This window comes from Dermacentor variabilis, chromosome 2, assembly GCF_050947875.1.
Source record: "Dermacentor variabilis isolate Ectoservices chromosome 2, ASM5094787v1, whole genome shotgun sequence".
Classification (NCBI taxonomy): Eukaryota; Metazoa; Arthropoda; class Arachnida; order Ixodida; family Ixodidae; genus Dermacentor; species Dermacentor variabilis.
The window spans coordinates 229298618-229320211 of NC_134569.1; the positions used below are offsets into that span (position 1 = coordinate 229298618).

The 21594-nt window shown below is 53.1% G+C and overlaps 1 protein-coding gene across 1 annotated transcript in view; it reads right to left on the bottom strand.

Annotated features, from left to right (window-relative positions):
- The window catches only part of LOC142573147 (uncharacterized), a 142392-nt gene that overhangs the window by 62026 nt on the left and 58772 nt on the right, over nt 1-21594 (bottom strand). The window contains exons 2-3 of the mRNA XM_075682696.1: nt 19877-20397; nt 3071-3168 (exon numbers count right to left, since the gene is read on the bottom strand). Coding sequence (XP_075538811.1) covers nt 3071-3168; nt 19877-20397 — 619 coding nt within the window. The remainder of the gene's footprint in view (nt 1-3070; nt 3169-19876; nt 20398-21594) is intronic.

A 21594-nucleotide genomic window follows, 5' to 3' on the forward strand; every position in this document is an offset into this window, starting at 1 on the left:
ACCAAAACAAAGCCGCCATTGTGGCCCGAAAGGCGTGGCCGCTACAGCAAAGAAATAAAAAAAAACAGCAAAAAAGTGGAGAACCTACTACGTCATTTCCTCCACACTTTTCTCCTAGCGCGCGGAGGGGCTAGGGCCTCTCCTCAGTTTCCTTCCTCCATGGGCCACTCCCAAGTCGGAGGTGGAAGAAGGGGAGGACGCGCCCAATAGACGGAAGTGTACGTCATCATATGACGAGCTAATCGAGGGACTGCAGAATGTTTTTCCTAGCTAATTAAATATAAAATATGAACTAAATATTATACGTCAAGCTCTAAATTATAAACGTGCGGCACCGGGTGTTTACGCAATACTTGAAGTAATTTATTAATGTCATTCTTTTTAATTCTCAGCCGACAGGCGGTATCGAAAGCGTAAATGAGTTGGCAAAGCGCTGCGCTATGTCGTCTGCTACGAGGAGCTTGCACGCACCAGGAATGCACTGCCAGCACTTTATAAATAGCGACAAAACTGTGAACTGGTTCTTAGGGCCACCTTTACTGGCCGACAATATCCATTTTCCTTCTTTTTTCGCCCTTCGTCATCGACCCGGACATGACTCGCTCGCCGCTATCGCTGCGATCTGCCTCACGGCGAGTCGCGCGATAGAAGCAACGGAACTTGAAATCAAACATTACGATAAACAGGCACTGTCTTGCAGGCGCGAAGTAAAATCGAAGAGCGCGGTGCTGACGATGCGTGCTGTGCCGTGAAATTGAGGACGAAAGTGCGGCACTCCCGAACTAGATCAAAAATGGCAGCCAAATAAGAGATCGCAATATATTCGCGTCCCGACTGTATAGTTTTATCAGCCTAACAAAGGAAGCGCTGGACAAGCCTAGGTTGAACCCTTCTGATTACTGAATGGCGATCTGCGAGCTATTCAAGTTGGCGATAGCACTGGGAATTCGATCTCGCCATACAAATATCTCCTTGGCATTGCCTGTGAACCGGAGGTCACGGGAAAGGTGACCCAGGCCTTCTACCGGCCAACAATGCGATTGCGAGAGCGACTTCTGTAAACAGCTTCGGCAGCAGACATCTACGCCATTGCGATTAATGCTTCGCGTCCGATGAACCTCTGGGAGCTCCGAGCCGGTGGCGATGAACCGCAGCGCGCAATTCCTTCCTCTGCGTGAAATGACCACTGGTTCGCTTGCACCCGAGTCTCATTTTTAGTCCGTAGCGTAGCCTACAAAAGGTCTACTTAGATAGCCAGCAGGGGTGGTGCAAATAATTATACGTCATCTCTTCGAATGCATATCGCAGTTAAATTCCAGCAGTGGTCGACAGCGAAAGAGCAACGCCAAGCAGACGACAAGGGCAAGCGATAGGCTCCCAAGGAACCAACGCACGCGCGCGTCTCCGAGGTCGCGCGACTGGCGCGCGCGGCGAGGGTCGCGAGCCAACAGCCAAGCCACAGCAACGGAACCCAAAGCGGACTACCCCCTACGCCGGTTCCGCTCTTAGCCAAAGACGGGTTCGCTTTGAAAACGATTAACAGATGCGGTACCACATCTGTTATGATGCGACGTAAGCAAAATTTTGACCAATCAGGTGAGGCCAAGCGAATTGTTCGGAAGGAGAACCGTTGTAAGATTCGGCCCCAGAAGTCTGGTATTAATGCCGGCAGCTATACAGTCGCTACGGCCGCTGGGCTCTATGGGAGTGCCATTCTTGTTAAATTTCTCTATGGTCACTGTCACTATCCGCCCGGGTTCGTGAACGAGTGAGGGCTCGAGGCACCCTCCGTTAGACAGACGCTCCGCCGCGTGGTGGTGACGAACAATGACTGGCCCCTTAGTTAAGTAAAGGGGAAGGGTTGACTCCCTGTCGCCAAAGCGAATGCTGGCCTAGGTCTGACCCTGGACTTATGAGAACTGCCCGGAGTAGCTGCGCAGCATCACGCCCGAAGCCTCGACGGACACGCCGGGAAACCGCTTTCCGGCCATTACTGACACGCTAGCCCCTGTGTCCAGCTCCAGGAGAGACCGTCGGGCGGATCCTGATAGTCACATGCTTTTACTCACACATACAGCACGCGACGTGCGGTGACGTACCGTGAGCGCGCGCACACGATACGTTGGCGAGAACAACAGCGTCTATAGTTCGACCGATGGTTCGACGCACGGGCGCAGCCAACGCGCTCCGACGCTGCCAACGCGCCGATAAGGTCGGACTTACAAGCGCGCCTTATACGAAGCCTCACGGCGACATTGACGGCATAAATGCAGCTGGAGTGTCCATAGAGTTGTCAACGCAATAAAAACGATATAAACCATCATTTACCACTGCTTCGGACGCTCGACAACTTGACAAGTGGAATTCGCACTGTACTACGCTAATTCGTTGGTGGGAACCTCGGCCAAAAAGCAAGATATCGCGCATCGTGTCTACAGGTAATAATCTGAACGCATCTCAAAGTAAGCAGCACAACTATTCCGTGGCAGAACCGTACCCACGCTCTTAGGACTGTCATATTTATTTTTATTTCAAAGTACCTTACAGGCCCCAAGAGGAGCATTGAGTAAGGGGGGCGTCATTGAAGAAATGACAAGAGAAAACAGATATATGAGCGCTAAATAATCTGAGAGCTAAAAATCTTTGTAATGATCACATGCTTGCAAAACAGTGTAAAAAAAATAAATATGTTTCGATACCACTCACTGCTGCTAAACCGCAGCTAGGAACTACAGTGAGAACGCTGCAGTAAGATAACGTTAACGAAACGAATTTTCATAAATGCACGACAGATCTCCGAGGCCGATTGTATGCCCAAAACGCGCGCGCACATCGCGGTGGCTGCTCCGTCCACCTCAATGCCGCAGAAACTCCGACCACGCCGACTTGAATCACTGCAGCAAGTCCCACAAAAACCGTTTCCCGCGTAGCAGACGCCACGTGATACTAAATGTACCGCGCGAGCACCACCAGAAGATACTGAACACAGAGCGTGCATGCCGACTGCCCACGGCTGGCGCCACGTGAGCGCCACAAAGCGGCGCTCACGAAAACGGGGTCTGCAACTCACCCTCGATGGGCTCTTCCGGCGGCGGAGGGCGCAGGCAGGTGGAGTAGGTCCGATCACTCCATAACACTGGGCCGGCATCGTCCCTGGTGGCGGCAGACCTGCATCACAAGCAGTGCGTGAGCATGCTCACACCGATCGCGTAATGTCACAACGAACCACGCCGCGGTGCCCGCTGCCACCGCGACGAGGGGCCGACTCGGGGGCTCACGGCTCGGCATCTCGAGACTCAAACACAACTGCGCGAACAACGGGTGGCAGCCTGAAAAAACGCGCCGCCGACACGCACGCACAGAAGGCGCACGCGGAGATGTACTGGCGAAAGGCGGGTCCAAAGACGCGACGGATCGCCGGTTTCATCTGCGGACGAGCATGACGTGGCCGAGTGCCGTCGAATCAAGCCTCGCTTGATTCCGCTTGCGGCGCATTTCGCTGCAGCTCACAGCCATGCCACACTCGTCTGCGGACTGATAGAGCGATCCATCCGATCGCGCGAATCCAACTGCCCTCATTTTGCGTAGACACATCGCAGGCTAGCCGGTGTCTGCCCGAGGGACTTTAGTGTGCCCGCACAAGCGCCGTCCACCTCGGCGCAGTATTTACGAGAGCCCAAGACTGAAGCCGAGAGCGTGACATTCCCATGGGGTTAACGGGGCGGTTATCGCAGGCGACGCCTGGCTTCTAACGTCAGTTGCATTGATATCATAGAACTGTTCACTTACTAATACTAGATGTTCTGAATGTTATTTACTCGCAATCTAAATTTTCAAAAAATGTGGGCAGTTTGGACTAGTGGTGCAAGGCTCGGTCACAGCGGAGCTAGTTCCGGCTTTTGCTAAATGTTGCTAGATTTTGCCAAGTTTTGCGAGGTTCTACATGGCTCGGGTAGGTTCATACCAAGTGTTGCAAGGTTTTGCTAAGTTTTGCGAGGTTATGCATGGCTTGGCTAGGTTCACACTAAGTGTTGCTAGGTCTTGCGAGTCTTACGAGGTTATGCATGGCTTAAAGGGAAGCTGAAACCGTTTTCAATTTCCAGGAATTGCTGGGGCTGTGAAGAACAGACCTATTATTTACGGTTCTGAAATTTTTTTCTTTGTCAATATAAGGGGCAGAAATCGCTTTCTAAATCCCCCCCGCGGACACGCCCCCGTCGCTTCCCAGAGCGCCGGGTGAGGAGGCAGCCGGAGGAGATAACCGGCGAGAGTGATGTCATTCCCGGGGACCGCACTGCCGGACCGGCGTGCTGGCATGTTTCTTTCCGTCCTGTGCCAGGCCCCGCACACTCTCAAGTTCAAGAAATGGCCACAGAGGGCGAAAAAATCGACCGCGCGCCGCTGCTAATGAAACAAGCGTAGTAGAAGCACTCAAGGGATGCTCGGGTTAGTTTCAACATCTCCCGCTAGGGGCGCCGTAATAAGCGCAATTTTTTCTTACAAACTTTCTCCTACAATTACCGAAGCATGTTTATTACATAAAATAGGCCATAGAATTATCATTACTAATTATATATTGTACCTTTCATTAGTAAGTTTACTGTTTTTTGTCATTATAAACGCAAATAGCATTGGAAGCTCTTGGTGACGCGCAGGCCCAGAACCGATTCCCAGCGGCGCCGAGCCCGGGTCAGCTTTACCGTGACCTCTGGTTCAAAGCCAATGCCAAGGAGATATTTGGATGGTGAGATCGAATTCCCAGTGCTATCGCCAGCGTAAATAGCTCGCAGATCGCCATTCAGCAATCCGAGGGGTTCTACCTAGGCTGGTCCAGCGCTTCGTTCGAACGTTCGGCTGATAAAACTACACAGTCGGGACAGAAAGATATTGTGGAGATCTCTTATTTGGCTGCCCTTTTCGCTCTAGTTCGGGAGTGCTACACTATGGTTTTCAATTTCGCGGCACAGCACGCATCGACAGCACCGCGCTCTCCGATTTTACTTTGCACAGGCAATGCAGGGCTCGTATATCGTAATGCTCGATTTCAAGTTCCATTGTTTCTATCACGCGACGCGCCGTGGGGAACATCCCAGGGATAGCGGCAGCGCGGCGGCGAGCGAGTCATGTCCGAGCCGATGACGAGGGCGAAAAAAGAAGGAAAATTGATATAGCCAGCTAGTAAAGATGGCCCTAAGAACCAGTTCACCGTTTTATTGCGCTTGCTACTTAAAAGGTGGTGTTGGCAGTGCATTCCTGGAGCGTGCATCATGCGAGCTCCTCGTAGCACATGACATAGCACAGCTCTCTGCCAACTCATTTATGCTTTCGGAAGCGTTCGTTGTCTCTGGCCCGAAGCTCGGGGTCCTCAGCTCGACGACGGCTTCTGTCGGCGGCGGCTTCGGCCAATGCCTCGGCGCGATGGGCAGCAACGGCTTTCCTACGGCGATCGCAGTCGCGCTGAGCCGCGCACCGAGCTTCCTTGTAGGTCAGACCCAACTGCGCCCCAACTAAGCCCAGAAATTCGCGCTGGAGTCGGCCGTTCGTACCCCCCGTGTCTCGACGAGCTTGACGCTGGAAGTTTTCGAGCAGTCGCAGGCCGGCGTCGCATTCTCGGCGACGTCGAGCGTTCAGGCACCAACTCTCGTGTTCCCTGGACAAGCAGAAGCTTGATGTGGGCGAGTTGGTTGAGCATACTTGATGAAAAAAGAGAGCGCTACGAAGACAAGGACGAAAGAACAACATGTACGACAGACAAGCGCCTTGTCTGTCTTACATGTTGTTCTTTCGTCCTTGTCTCCGTAGCGCTCTCTTTTTTCATCCCTGGACAAACTCTGTAACCTCAGCGTCGCCTCTTGGCCGCAACTTCGGCGCGGTGTTCCGGGTCAGCTCGGCGACGACGCATTGCTTCTCGCTTGGCAGTACGGCGCTCTGCTTGGTAAGCCGCTTCTTCGGGCGTCCGGACTTTTTTCGGTCTTCCCATGGCAGCAGCACGTACGCGCGGAGGAGGCGAGAGGTGCGTCACCGCGCCGGCTGTCACGAGCTTTTACTCGCGTGGCAGACGTTCCCGGACACTCGTAACGAGCGGTCGCATCGCCCCTCGCTCCGATGACTACGGCTCGCCCGCTACATCTCGCGCACGCACGTCTCCGCCCTCGACCGTGCTCATGAGCGCAGCCCTTTTCAGGGTTCGCACGGCAGCTGGCAAGATTTACTGAGCCACGCTACCTTACGGAGGCCCCATCTCGCATGGACGACCCTCCTAAAAAGCAGCCGAGGAAGAGGCCGAAGAACAAGAGGCCAATTCCTGGCTTCACTGACGACCCGGAGTCCAGTCACCCCCGCGTCGACCCCAAGGAAACCAGACGAGCCCTGCAGCCCCACCCACGTGGACGGCAACCTCGCGTCTCCAAATCGCCTCCTGCATTGCGATGGATGCGCGTTCTGCAAGCACGTTTGCAACGCGCTCTCTCGGCTGACTCGACGAGCTCCGCGCCGTCATGCCCGCCCACGCAAGTGAGTGCGACGCCATCCGCGCACATCCCATCTGTCTTGGAGTCTGCCCTCCGCGCTTTCTGTTTGAATGCGCCGAAGACCACTGATAGCGGCCACCTCGCGGCATCGTCCGCCTCAACGGACACCACCGAGGAGGCCACCACTTCGGCTGCCTCTACTGACGACTGTGCCAGCTCGCCGTCGACCGCTGACACCACCGAGAGTGCCGGCACTTTCTTCCTGCCCACCGCCAGTATGATCGATGCCGACGCCACACTCTCCGGCATGGACGGGACCAACTCGCCTGCGACAAGTCCTGTCCGGCCGGATTGTACATCGCTTTCGTCGCCCCCGCTCAACAACACCGAGCCCACCGCACCTGCGGCGGAGGAGGGCTCGCGCTCGGCGGCGGTGGCTGCTCCCGTCGATGACGACGATTCAGCCGACGGCCCCTCGTCCAAGGACAACCGGCCGAGAGCGCCCATCCCTGCCACAGTTGCTGAGGGAACAGGGGACCACATCCTGAGCGACTCTCCGCTGCCGCTCGAGGCCGCCGAGGACGCCCAAGCCTGCTTGCCTGCAGCGGTACAGCCCAAAAACGCCTCAAGAAGGAGACGCCTTTCCGACGGCTTGTTGACTTCGAGCCGCAAACCCCACTCGTTGACGGCGGTGTCGCTCATGATACCACCGTCACGGTTCTATACCGTCCCATCGGGCGCAAAGCCACTTTCCTGGCCCTCTCGCGGGACAGTATCGCCGTCCAGCTGTCCTCTGTACCAGGCGTGAGACGCGTTCGCGTCAACTTCCGTCGGAATGTGGTGGCTGCAGATGTGACGCGCGGTGCCGACTTGGCGCCACTCCTCGAAGTGTGCGACGTCGCCGACGTGGCGGTGCGCCCCAAGGCGCTACACAGCAACTCTTGTGTGGGCATCATCCATGGGGTCGACTCTTCCTTCGACGCCCGCACAGTCCGAGAAAACCTTGAAGCCCCCGTCGCGGTGCTTTCCTGCTCACCTTCGTCGGGAGCGTCGTGCCTACAAACGTGCGGCTCTTCAAACAGCTGCGCGCAGTTCGTGCTCGACTGCCCCGACCACTCCAATGCGACCGCTGCGGCCTCTTCGGCCACGCCGGCGCCACCTGCTTCCGCGACGCCCGCTGCCTCCGCTGCGGTGAGTCGTATGCCACAGGAGACTGCCCCGCAGAGAATCCACGCTGCATTAATTGCGGTGGCCGTCACTCGTCGACTGAGCCGAGCCGTCCCGAGTGGCAGTGCGAGATAAAGGCGGCCGTGTTGTTGTCGTCGTCCGAGCGGCCCCTTTCGCGCAAAAAAGCGCTACAGCTGGCCGGCGCCGCATCGACCGAGCTGCATACAGCCGCTCCGTCTACGTCTGCTCGCACCCCGCATGGCCGATCTTACAGTCAGCACCCAGACAGCCCCAGCTGAGCCGTCACTCGGCCCTTCAACCGCTCCGAGCAGCGACTCCAAAGACGCTCTGATAGCCGCTCTCGCTGCTGCACTCCGTGCCCTGCTGGTCCAATGCCCAACTAGCGACGGCAATGTACGCCAGATGTGTGACGCGGCTCCGCGCAGGAAGCACTGCTTCATCACGACTAGGCGCGACATCGCGCCACATACGCCAAGGCCACCAACTTGCCCACGCACGCCGCTCTGGCCGCCGCCGATGCATCTCTCTCACCCCTCTTTCATTTCCCCCTCCCTCTTGTGCAGCGCGGTTGAGGTGTTCTCAACTGAGAGCCAGTTACTGCGCTGCACTTTACCCCAATTTTTCTTTCCCAAACAAGGATCCATCTCGTACTCGCGTGTGACGTCACGACTCTGCCCTACGCGCGTGGAGGTGGTTGTTAGGCAGCGCATAGCTGGGCTGTGTCTTCTGGTAACGCTCCACGGCAGAACGAAAGTTTAAACAGCTCCGCTGTTAAAACGACAAGCGACGTTTCTATAGTTGCTTAGAAAGTTATGTATCGGAAGCGCAATGACGCTTGTGACGAGTACCGCACAGCAGACGACCGACGCTGACTGCTTCGGTTATGGCTGTTGCGCTACCGGCTTGGTTGGGCTAGGTATTGGATTGGAAGAATTTTAAGAAAAGCCCTGCAGGACGCACGTCAGTATATGCCAATTTTATTTCGTTCACATTATATATATATATATATATATATATATATATATATATATATATATATATATATATATATATATATATATATATATATATATATATATATATATATATATATAGTACTGAAGGCAGAGGGCATAGTGCTTGCGAAAGAGAAGACGATGAGAATTGCTGCCTTCCCCGTTTCGCCATAGTACCGACCTGTTTAAGCCTATCGCTACAACCTAGAATTAGAGCTGCTAGGCAAACACCCCCGTTGTATTTGGTGAAACTGCTGGGTTTCTCTTCGACATCCTGGAACTCCGCAGTCGTACGCTACCTCCAGCTATTTCAATGGATGAACCGGGACCGTCCCAGGCTGCTGCTCCCGTGCCTCCAGCCATCGTTTGCTCTGGCGTCATCCGGCAGCGCGATCCGGCTATATTTAGTGGCACAGATGACCATGACGTGGAAGACTGGCTCGCCGAATATGACCGTGTAAGCGCCTATAACAAATGGGACGACCGCGCCAAGCTCACAAATGTCATATTTTACTTGACTGACGTGGCAAACTTATGGTTCCGCAGTCATGAAGCGGACTTTACCACCTGGTCGGCTTTCACGACAACTTTGGCAGAGGTCTTCGGCCGTCCCGCCGTTCGCCGGCTTCGCGCTGGGCAGCGCTTGCGTGGCCGAGCTCAACGCCAGGACGAGACCTTCACCAGTTATATTGAAGACGTGCTCTCGCTCTGCAAGCGCCACAACTCATCTATGGACGAAGCAGACAAGATCAAGCACGTCATGAAAGGCATCGATGACCATGCCTTCCAGATGCTCGTCGCGAAGAGTCCCCGGACGATTGCCGAGGTCATACAGCTTTGTCAGCAGTACGACGAGCTGCGCAAGCAGCGTGCATCAACACGCGCTGCTCAGCAGGACACCACGGATTTATCTCCATTGGATTTCGGCCGCGACGCTGCCGACATCTCTGTTTTAATGCCAGAGATAAAGCAGTTCGTCAGGAAGTCTCACGCCAACTCTCTCTGGCCAATAGCGCAACCGAGCCGTCGACGACCTTGGCTCCTTCGCTTCGTCACGTCATTCAGACGCAAGTTGCCGCGGCACTACCATCTGCCCCTCCTCCGCAGCCTGCAGCTGGACCGCTAACTTACGCGGACGTTGTCGCCCGGTCTTATGCTCCTCCGGCTCCTGATGCTTACAGGACCACCGGCACCTTCCATGCGCCGTCGCCTCCTTCCCGTCCGATTGCCGTCCCCTACTCGGCCGCTGGAGCCCCTGTCGTCAACCCATGGCGTACACCGGATAACCGGCCAATCTGCTATTACTGCCATCTCCCGGGCCACGTAGCACGATTCTGCTGCCGCCGCAGCCACAGTTTACATGACAGTGGGGGCGCCTCAAACTCCAGGCCTGCTCGATTTCCGCGTCAGGACCCGTCTAACCTTCCTCCGGACTCGTCCTACAGTCGCCACCCCTTCGATTCACGCCGGTAGCCAGCCCGAGAGGAAAACTAACAGTCGCAGTTCTAGAGGCAAGAACTGCGTTCGCGTCGAACATTTCAAGGCCTCATTCTGCCCCGGCGAACGAAATTGAACTGTCCGTAGACGGCGTCACCGTACGCGCACTTATCGACACCGGAGCCGCCGTTTCTATTATGAGTGAGAAGCCTTGCCGCAATTTGAACAAAGTGTCCATTCCCCTTACCTCTCTTTCTCTGCGTACGGCAACTTCGCATCGCATTCAGCCTTCCGCGTCGTGCACAGCCCGGGTCGTCATTCAAAACGTTATGCATGTTATCGAATTTGTCGTGCTACCTCGTTCCTCGCACGACGTTATCCTCGGATGGTATTTCCTATCTGTCAATCAAACTCTTATCGACTGCGCTCGTGCTGAACTTACGTTATCCGTGCCGTGCTTTGACCCTGACGACCATTCTTCTCCTAAAGTTGTTGCCGCCTCTGACATCGATATCGCACCTTTCTCCGCCGCTCTGGTCCCTGTGTCATGTAACTCTGCTGCGAACTCATCTGTTCTGTTTACGCCGTCGGCCACTTGTGCGCGCCGCCGGAACTTTCTGCTTCCGTTTGTTGTCACTTTTTGCGAAGGCTCTGCTGCCCTTTACGTGTGCGATCCGTCCGCCTGCCCATAATCCCTACTCCGCGGCGAGTGCCTGGGTACCTCTGAACCTTTCGATTGCGTTCTCCCAGCCACCATGTTTGGTGATACGGCATCACTTCCGATTTGTGCCGTCACTCCTCCAGCCACGACCGATACCCCTGTAGACATCTTTGCTCGTGCCGTCGACGCAGAACTCACACCTGCGCAGCACACAGAAATCATCAAGCTCCTCCAGCGTTTTCGTGCCTCATTTGGCATTGACCAACCATCCTTGGGCCGAGCGTCCGCAGTGGTTCACCGTACCGACACCGGTCAACAAACACCATTTCACCAGCGTCCGTATCGTGTGTCGGATGCTGAACGCCGTATCATCGACGAGCATGTTGACGACATGCTGGAGCGTGGCATCATTCAGCCCTCTAACAGTCCGTGGGCCCCATCTTCGGTTGTCCTCGTCAAAAAAAAAAAAAAAAAAAAAAAAAGATGGCTCCATTCGGTTCTGCGTCGACTATCGCCGCCTTTAAAGATGTCGATCCTATGCCGCGCATCGACGATGCCTTGGACAGTCTGCAGGGAGCGGAATTCTTTTCCTCGCTGGATCTGCGCTCCGGGTACTGGCAAGTGCCGATGGCAGAGGCCGATCGCCAAAAGACAGCTTTTGTAACTCCTGATGGGCTATATGAATTTACCGTCATGCCGTTCGGCCTCTGCAACGCGCCTGTCACTTTCGAGCGAATGATGGACACCGTTCTCCTAGGGCTGAAGTGGAAAACGTGCCTCTGTTATTTAGATGACGTTGTGTTTTTTTTTCCACCGACTTTGCGTCGCACCTCAGCCGCCTTGAGCAAGTTCTTCGTGCCTCTCCACTGCAGGCGTGCAACTAAATTTAAAGAAATGCCACTTCGGCGCTCGCACGCTTACTATTCTTGGCCATGTCATTTCAAAAGACGGCATCCTCCCGGACCACACGAAACTTACCGCCGTATCCGAGTTTCTTAAACCAACCACCATGAAAGAGCTTCGCAGCTTCATCGGCCTTTACTCATATTTCCGACGCTTCGTCCGTAACTTTGCCTCTATCATCGCCCCCCTTGACGCAGCTTCTGACCGGATGTTCTGACCTGTCAGCCTGAACCCCGGCGTGCGATTACGCATTCCAACTGCGACGCATTCTCACCTCTCCTCCAGTACTGCGACACTTCGATCCCTCTGCTCCACCATACGGACGCTAGCGGTGTCGGGCTCGGCACTGTTCTCGCACAACGCAAGGATGGCTTCGAAGAGTACGTCGTCGCGTATGCCAGCCGCACCCTTACCAAAGCCGAGGCGAACTACTCGGTTACTGAGAAGGAATGTCTGGCCATCATTTGGGCTATCGGAAAATTTCGTCCTTATGTGTACGGGCGTCCATTTGACATCGTGACCGACCATCAAGCGCTATGCTGGCTATCTTCATTAAAAGATCCAACTGGTCGGCTCGCCCGTTGGGCATTGCGCCTACAAGAGTACAACATCCGCGTTGCTTATCGCTCCGGCAGAAAACATTCAGACGCAGACGCTCTATCCCGGTCACCCCTGCCCTCCGGTCCTGTCCACTCGTCTATTTCCACACATGGAGCCTTCGCCCTCAACATTACCGACATGCCATCAGAGCAGCGCAAGGACCCATGGATCTCTTCGCTTATTGACTTCCTGTCTAGCCAGTCGCCAGCGCCAATTTCTCGGACGCTCCGTCTTCAAGCCGCGCACTTCATCGTTCGGGATAACCTGCTGTACCGCCGCAACTACAATTCGAGCGGTCGCAAGTGGTTGCTTGTTATACCCCGACACCTGCGCCCTGACGTCTGCGCCACGTTCCACGACGATCCCCAATGCGGCCACGCTGGTGTCTTAAAGACCTACGCTCGCCTCCAGCTTCGGTACTACTGGCGCGGTATGTACCGTTTCCTTCGCCAGTATGCCCGGTCCTGCCTCATATGCCAACGACGCAAGACGCCAACTCAACATGCCTCCGGCCCCTTGCAACCCTTACCATGCCTCGCGCGCGCGTTCGACCGCGTCGGCATTGACCTACACGGTCCGTTTCCCAACACTCCAAGCGGCAACCGCTGGGTTATTGTTGCTATAGAGCACCTCACGCGGTACGCCCAAACTTCAGCCCTAGCATCTGCCACAGCAAAAGACGTCGCCAGTTTTATCCTTCGAAACCGGATCTTACGCCATGGAGCACCTCGAGAGTTACTGAGCGACCGCGGTCGCGTATTCCTCTCCGGCGTCATTTCAGCATTGCTCAAGGAGTGTCGCATTATTCACCGCACTAGCGCGGCATATCATCCTCAAACTAATGGGATGACAGAACGTTTCAACCGCACCCTTGGCGACATGTTGGCCATGTATATTTCATCTGACCACTCAAACTGGGATCGCATTCTGCCTTTCGTCACCTACGCTTACAACACCGCCACGCAAAGCACCACTGGGTTCTCCCCTTTTTTTCTCCTTTACGGACACGAACATTCATGTACTATGGACACAACTTTACCTTACCGGCCGGATGCTTCGGAGTGGACGACTGTTTCTAGAGCGGCTGCTTATGCCGAAGAATGTCGCCAGCTCGCTCGTTCGTTCACATGCCAGGACCAGTAGCGCCAAAAGCATCGCTACGATTCATACACTACGGCTACGGGTTCGCTGGTCTGATTGTGGGTGCCCTCTACCCCTCCAGGCCTTTCTTCCAAGCTGCTCTCCAAGTACCACGGTCCTTATCGGGTACTGCAACAAACATCCCCGGTCAACTACCTCATCGAGCCAATGGAAGCGCCTTCCGACCAGCGTCGTCGCGGCCAGGAAATTTCCCACGTCTCCCGGCTCAAGCAGTGAAATGACCCCCTGTGTTTTCCTGCCCTTAGGTCACCAGGATGGCTACTCTTTCGGTGGGGAATGATTGTACTGAAAGCACTGGGCAGTGGGCATAGTGCTTGTGAAAGAGAGGACGACGAGCATTGTTGGCGTCCCCGTTTCGCCATAGTACCGCCCTGTTTAAGCCTACCGCTACAACCTAGAATTGGTGCTGCTAGGCAAACACCCCCGTTGTATTTTATATATATATATATATATATATATATATAATTTTGCAGTTAGAATTAGCTTGTGGATTTATTTACATTTGAAGGTTGGCACTGCTGCACAGGCCGAGCGAAATCGCAACGCTAATCACATCAACTCGCTGCAAATAAACTGCTTTATTACGGCGAAGCAGTTAAGAGGAAGCTTTAGCTCAAGTGCTCCTATCTAAATACATGTAAAAGGAGAATTCGTTTTTCTCGGCAACCACTGCACCAAATTTGACGAGGTTTGTTGCATTTAAAAGACAAACTTAAAATCTAGTGACTGTTGGTTTCGAATTTTTGAGTTAGATTGTCAATTTTTTATTAAAAATTGGCAAAAATCGAAAATTTTCAAAAAACGAAACTATCAAGTTTACAACTCTGTAACTTAACCACTAAAAATGATAATACAATTCTGTGAATTGCATCTAATAGTACATCTAAAGCGGACAAAATTGATATGTTACACATGAATATAAAAAAATTTAATAATAGAGAAATACAACTTTTGCAAAACCGTTGTAACCAACGTAACAAATTCACGTAAGATGTAAAATGACATATTGAATTTGTCCGCTTTGAATGATCTAATGGATGCCGTTTACAGAACCGCGATATCTGTTCTTGATGCAGAGCTATGAATTTATAAACTTCGTGCTTCTATTTTTTTCAAACGGTCAAATATTTGAAAATCGTTTTAAGAAAATTCAAGCCCTAAATCGAAATTCCGCTTCGAACAGTCACTAGAATTTAACTTTCTCTTTCAAATGCGACAAATTTCATCAAAATCGGTCCAGGGGTTATCTCATAAAAACGTTTTTGCGTTTTACATGTATTTGAATAGGCCGCGTCGGAGTTGGGCCCGAGCTAAAGCTTCCTCTTAAGGGCTAGTTCGCCCAGGATCGCGTCCATGTGTCGACACAAAACTATCATCATCAGGATTGGCTCCAGCGTCGTCTTCCACAGCTGGCTCGCTGGCGCCCCTCGGCGCTATACCGCGCGAACACGCCCGTGCATCCCCCGCGTGCGTAGTCTTTATTCATTGTGAAAGGAGAGGACGTAACCAATTTTACAGCGAACCTGTTACGGGCCATTTCCCCCAAGAACGTGTCCATGTGTAGACACAAAACTCCCCATGCGTGGACCGATCCCAAAGATAGTGCAATGCCGGGCCGACCCGCGGCGGAGGTGCATTCCGCCATTACGGGCCCACTTACACAGCTTCGCTGGTCATCCTTCACAGAGTGGAAGAGCACCGAGTTTTATAACAGCGTTGATGTTTGCACGAAATAAACGCACGTGAATAGCCTTTCATGAAATATACTGGTGCGTGACAGGCATAAGTGTTTATGTGCGAAAAGGTACTACGTACAGGCTCGTGACGTATTTCTGGCAAACAAAAGCTGTCCGCCACTGAATGAAGAAATACATGGGACCACACAAAGCCGTCGCGGGCTGATATGCTGCTAAAGTTCCTCCACTTTTGTAGCTGAAGGTGTCACACCACTTCGTTCACAATATTCAACAAACTGCAGATCGATCTGAGCATAAACACGCAGCTTTCACAAGAGCGAATTCTGTCGCGATTGTTCGTATTCTGGTCCAGACTTCCTACTCTCTCTCTCTCTCTCTCTCTCTTGTCGTTACCCATTCCAGAAGTTCTCACAATTTAAACTTCAGCATTTCGGCCGAGTTCGCTTCAAAGAGTTAAAAATCTAAGAGATCTACTATCTAAACTTTCGTCCCTTCATTTAGATTCCTTAACTTTATCCTAGGTGAGAAATTTTCCTTCCTTCCGTAAAAAGTGCGCGTTACTAATTCCTTGTCGCCTCCTCGTAGTGATGTCACCTCCGGGTAGTGTTTCGGGTCCCTTCTTATTTTTAATTTACATTAATGACCTGCCAGCGGGTATCTCCTCTAACATGCGACTTTTCGCAGACGATTGCGCAATCTACCGTAAGATCTCTTCTTCAGCTGATCATCTTGCTCTCTAACAGGACCTGGATCTCTTAACTAATTGGTGCTCACGCTGGCAAATATTTCTTAATGCCGATAAATGTAAACTAATGATCTTCACCCGCAAGCAATCTGCTTCAACATCTAGCTACACTCCTAATAACTGCCACATAGCACGCACAACGCCTTACAAGTACCTTGGCGTGCACCTTTCACCCTAACTTTCATGGACAACTCGCATAGATAAAAGAGACTTTCAGAATACGGGTCCCAACAGTTTGGGGCCCCAAAGAGCTTTGCGGGTTTTAGCGTTGGGGCACGCAGGAGTGAAGAGTGTTAGAATAGGGCTTTGCGTTTGCGGATAGCGTCTTGCGCTGACAGCGCCACTACGGCGTCAAGGAAAAGCTATTAGAAATAAATAAAATATACCATTTTATGATAATAGTAATTTTGACTCGTATTCGCATTTAATTACAATTTAGGGGTTCTTCTGTAAGCAGCAAACAATTAGTTACGCTTAGTTTTGAGTAACCAACTTTACGTGCCTTCACCAGCCAAGCTAAGCCGTGTTAGGCCTACGAGCCATAAAATCCACAATACAATTCGGAACCAGCGGCGTCTAATGAATCAATTTTCATAACACACGCTAGTTGAGAGAAATTGACAACCGCAGTCACTTCTCCTAGCTTGCGAACTTCACGCGTTACCATGAGTCGAACCCATTTTGGCGCTAGGTTAGAGCCGCCGATTCGATGGGTGCCGCCATGTTTGTTTGCGCAAATCATTTGGGGCTCCCGCTTAATCAGTGAGTGTGCCTGACGCAAAACCCAAACGCAGCTTGCCTCTCGCGCATGCGCAGTGGCTTCGATGCTATTTCTTTGGGGCCCTATTCTAAAACTCTAAAATCACAGCGCAGCCATCACGCACCCTCGGCTACCTTAAACGAAACCTTCACGACGCTCCTACTTCGACCAAATCACTAGCATATCTAACATTCGTCCGTCCTCAACTTGAATACGCGTCATTAATTCGTTCACCTCATCAAACCTATCTAATCAACGCTCTTTAACGTGTTCAAAATCATGCCGCGCGTTTCATCACCAAAGACTACACCCGTCATTCCAGTGTTACTAATATTAAATCTTCTTTGTCCTTATCCACCTTAGAATCAAGCAGGAAGATTGCTCTAATCTGCTTATTTCATGAAATAAACCATCAGCACCAAACCGCCCTCTCTCTCCCAGCCGTTACGAACGTCTCGCCGTTTGCACAACCGCTCCTTCAAATGTATCGTTGGGCACGCAAACGACTTCAATTCGTTAGCCTTACCACTAAGAATTGAACTATGGAGTAGTCTCCCTGATAATGTTGCGACATTCGTGACCCTGTTAAGTTTCGTCATGATGTAATCAGTATTTTTTACGTGACCAGTTGCTTTCATTAATTTTCTCTTAATTATGTACACGCTTCTCGCTAACTTCTGTAGTTCGCAATGTCAAGAGATGTGCCCTTACATTACTTGTGTAAAATTTGACTGTGTTAAATGATGTGCCCTTACACTGTGTATGTCGCCATTCATTCCGATAGATTATATTGCGTTCCACTATTACGTAACGACACCTCGTTTTATGTACCTTAGTATACGTCCCATATACTCGTTATCTCTTTCCATTCCTTGTAATGCTTCCACTTATGAAGATATATATTGACCCCCCCCCCTTTCACACAATACTCCTACTGGAGCCTGTGAGGTTTTTTGAATAAATAAATAAATAGAAATGTTTTTGTTTACGTATTGATTTTAAGCATTACAAATAAAGTTTACAATATAAAGGTTTAGTTGGCGAATCAATTACCGTTGCCGACGGTGCACTGTCGTCGTTTCGATAGGCGCGACACCACAAGGCTTGGACGCCAAACGTGCCACCACAAACCACCCTTCTTTAAGGTCCCCTCACCAGGTCTGGCCATTTTGAGCTGACAAGCGCAGAGCATACATTGCGCGACGACGAGCGTGCCTGCAAAGTATTACATCGCTACGCGCCGCGGAAAGATCTGAAATTTCAAACCGAACGCCGTCTTCCCTTCTCCTCGCGACTGCCGCGCTCCAAGCCGGACGGTGACGTAGTCGTGCCCCTGCGCCTACGTAGTCGTGTCCGCAGTGTGACGTCACTCGTGGGGACACGTGACTTCGATAATCATTCAAGACAGCTGTTATCTGTGCGATCTGTTGCATGAATTGATGAATTGAAGTTTAGAGAAATAATAAAACACAAACGGAATGCCTGCGTTTTTTGTTTTACTTCGCACCGAAGCAAGAGAGATGTACGCTCGCTTCGTCTGCGTGTTCCCACGGCCGCGCGATCACGTGCGCAGGTACCGAAACTATGCCATTCTCGACCGTGTTACAGCACGCGATCAAGCTCTGCGATGCGCTTGTTCTGCCTCAGTATTCGTGAAGCACTGAATTCTGCCGTTAATTATGTTTCCTTGTGCACAGCGCGTAAAATCGTGCGCTGCACGAACGAGACAACAGCTCGCGCACAGCGCGGACAGCGGAAATGAGTAGCGCAGGAAAAAAAGCGAGGCAGCAAAAAGAAATGGTGGGGCCTGTGACGTATCCTCGAGGTCCGGTATGGGAGAACGCAGGAAAGGAATTTCGCTTGCGTTGGCTAGAAGGGCCGAGTGGAAAGAGCGTCTTGCTTAGCGGTGGAGCCCGCCTGCTGAAATCATACGTTCGCGGCACTGAAATATTTATATCTCGGCTACTAATAGGGGGAGCCGATTGAAAAATTTTTGCGGCAGAAGGCTCCCTAGAGGATACGTAACAACTTCCGGCGTATAACGAAAATTTGCTATGGGGCCTGGTGAGGGGTCTCTTAATGCATACAAAGCCACACTTTGAACGGCGCGTATGATGAACCCACAGTGGCTGAATCGGTTAGCGTGGTGATCTCGCAACCCCTAGGTCGGTGGATCGAATCGGCAGCCGGACAAACAATTTTTATTTTCGCGCAGATTGAGTTTTTCCGCGCGGGAGCAACGACGACGACACGAGTGAGGCAATGCAAGCGTGGCGTGAAAATGGTATAAAAGCGCAGCAAACGTGGCGTATTTGCAGACAAGTCCCTAGGCAAGAATGACATACTTTTCCGTTAGTAACGTGAGCTTCTGAAGACTCATCGACAAATATTTATTAACTTTCTTATCATGCATTCGGCTAAGGCAATTCAAATGGCGAAGTTCAAGGCCATCGATCACATTTCAATGCACCATCATTTTTTTTTAGATCAATGTCGAACCTAAATCGAGATACTGACACTGGTATTTCAACGGTAAACCCAGGCAATATCGAAACCAAGCGTGGCGGGAGCGCACAAAAGGTGGCCGCGCTATCATATCAGACCAAACGCTCGGTGACGACAAACGCCAGGAAGTTGGAAATCAAACATCTCGGCGAGTCGCGGCAGCTACTGATACAGCACGCATTGCCTGCCAAGCACGTACTGCATTAAAGCTTCGCCCACAATTTTTTTTTTTTTTTTTTTACGGGGCGTTGCCGTCTGACGCGCAGCAGGACGTGCTCAGTCTTCATAGCGCTTCGCTTGAGCTTGGCAAGTTAATGATGAATACCTGAATTAGGTGCGATATTAAAAATTTACAAAAGATGGGTGCGCATGAAAATGACATGGCCTCTGAACGTGCCATTTAGACAACTGCCCCAGAGGCAATAATAAAAAAGTAATTTTTCATTTGTGAATTAGCCTTCTGCAGCTCACGTTGTTAGCGGCAATGCATGTCCGCGCCTCGCTTAGGAACTTGTCTGTCGCTGCGCTTCTATTACTTCTTTAGGCAAAGTATGTATGGTCTTAAAAAACAAAAAAAAGGAAACGCCCCGTTATAAAGCCTGACAGACGACGCTCGGACACGAGGACGCGCACCGAGCATGCGCCTCTAGCCTCGCTACTTGTGCAGGTCTGTCCCGCGAGATTACCGAGACACCGGCGAGCCCTGCACAGGGCCCGGGCCGGCCCGCGCGCGCTTCCGTCCGCGGCCACTCACCTCTTGCGGGCGGCTTTCCTGGCCGGGCTCTCGGGCGGTGCGGCGGCCTCCTGCGACGAAGACTGGACGGGGGCGGCGGGCACCTCGGCGGGCGCCTCCTGGGCGCGCTCCTCGTCCTCGGCAGCCGGAGGGGGTCCCCTGGGCGGCGGCGCAGCCTCGGCCTGCTGCTGCTGCGGGACGCTCTCGCCGCGGGCAGGCTCGGCTGCCGGTCGGCCTGCGGGGGGCCGCTGCTCGAGGTCGTCGCAGGGCTCGGCGGCCTTCGGGACTTGCGGGTGGCCGCGCTGCTCTGGGGCCGCCGGCTGCTCCTCTTCGCGTTCCGCGGGCGCTTCTTCGCTGTCGCAAGGAGCGACCTCGGCAATGGGTTCGCACGGCGAATCCTCCGGACAGCTCTGTGGTTCCGGCACGGGCCGCAGCAGCTCGGTCAGCAGGGGTGCCGGGGCCGCGACGTTGAGTAGCGCCTCCTCCGTCTGGCAGGCCACATGCGCGACACACGCCTGCAGGCGGCGTAGCCGTTCTTGCAGCTGCGAAAGCAAGAAGAGCGCGCCAAGGGATCAGACGCTAGCTAGCGACAGCGCGGCTGAATTCGTGCTCGGAGGGAAAGAAAAGGAGCCTCGAGCCAAACACGACCGGCGAGCCACCGACGAGCCCTCGAAGACGATCGCGAGGAGCAACGCGTCGCCCGCAGTTGTGTCCGAGTCGCCCAACCGGTGCGTACGAACGAATATTGTACGTGTGCGTTGCAAGTCCGTTCGCGGGGTTGTCTTTCCGGCCTTTTTCTGTCTTTTCTTTTTACCGCTGCAATTATGTCAACTCGTGCCAATTCGCCCGGCTAACAAGAACAGCGGGGAAACGCAGCATTGGGCCCGGTACTTCCGAGCCCAGCAGCTGCGTTATGAACTCCCCTTGCGACCCAACATTCCAGACAAAAGCGCGCACGACCGCACACACTGACGACACACCCCGCGCCATGCGGCGAGTACACCGAGCAGCCCCTGTGTGCGATGGCGGCCAAGAACAACGTGCTCTCAAGCGGTGCCGCGCCAGTTTTCGGACGCAGCGCTGCGATCGCAATGGCGGAGTGCTCGCCAACCGCGATCGCGCAATGCTAAAAAAAAAAATTAATAAATTATGCGGTTTTACGCGCCAAAACGACTTTCTGATTATGAGGCACGCCGTAGTGGGGGACTCGGCAAATTTGTACGACCTGGGGTTCTTTAACGTGCACCCAAATCTACGCACGCGGGTGTGCTCGCATTTCGCCCCCATCGAAATGCGGCCGCCGTGGTCGCGATTCGACCCCGCGACCTCGTGCAGCCCAACGCCACAGCCACTGAGCAACCGGGGCGCGCACGCCCTGCTCCTCCGTCCACCCCTGCACGCGCGCGCACTTACACATGGCGGCAGGGACGGTGTGCCGTGCAACGGCGGCTGCCCCGAGCCCAGGGTGGCGTATATCATACTCCGGGGGTCGCTGTAAGTCGGCGCTGGCATCGCTGCTTGGTTTTGAAATAACGCGCTCGAAAGGGGAGACCCCGGTGGCACGTGCACCCAGGTGGCGCCACTGCGTGCCGCCCCTTCAGTACGTGCGCGCGTTTGCCAATAGGTGGGTAGATATTTAATCGCCGTCCAATTTTGTCGGAGCGCTCGCTGACACGTGTCCTCCCGTGCGTTTGGCCATGCGCGGTCATGCCGTCCCGATTGAAACGCCAACGTACACA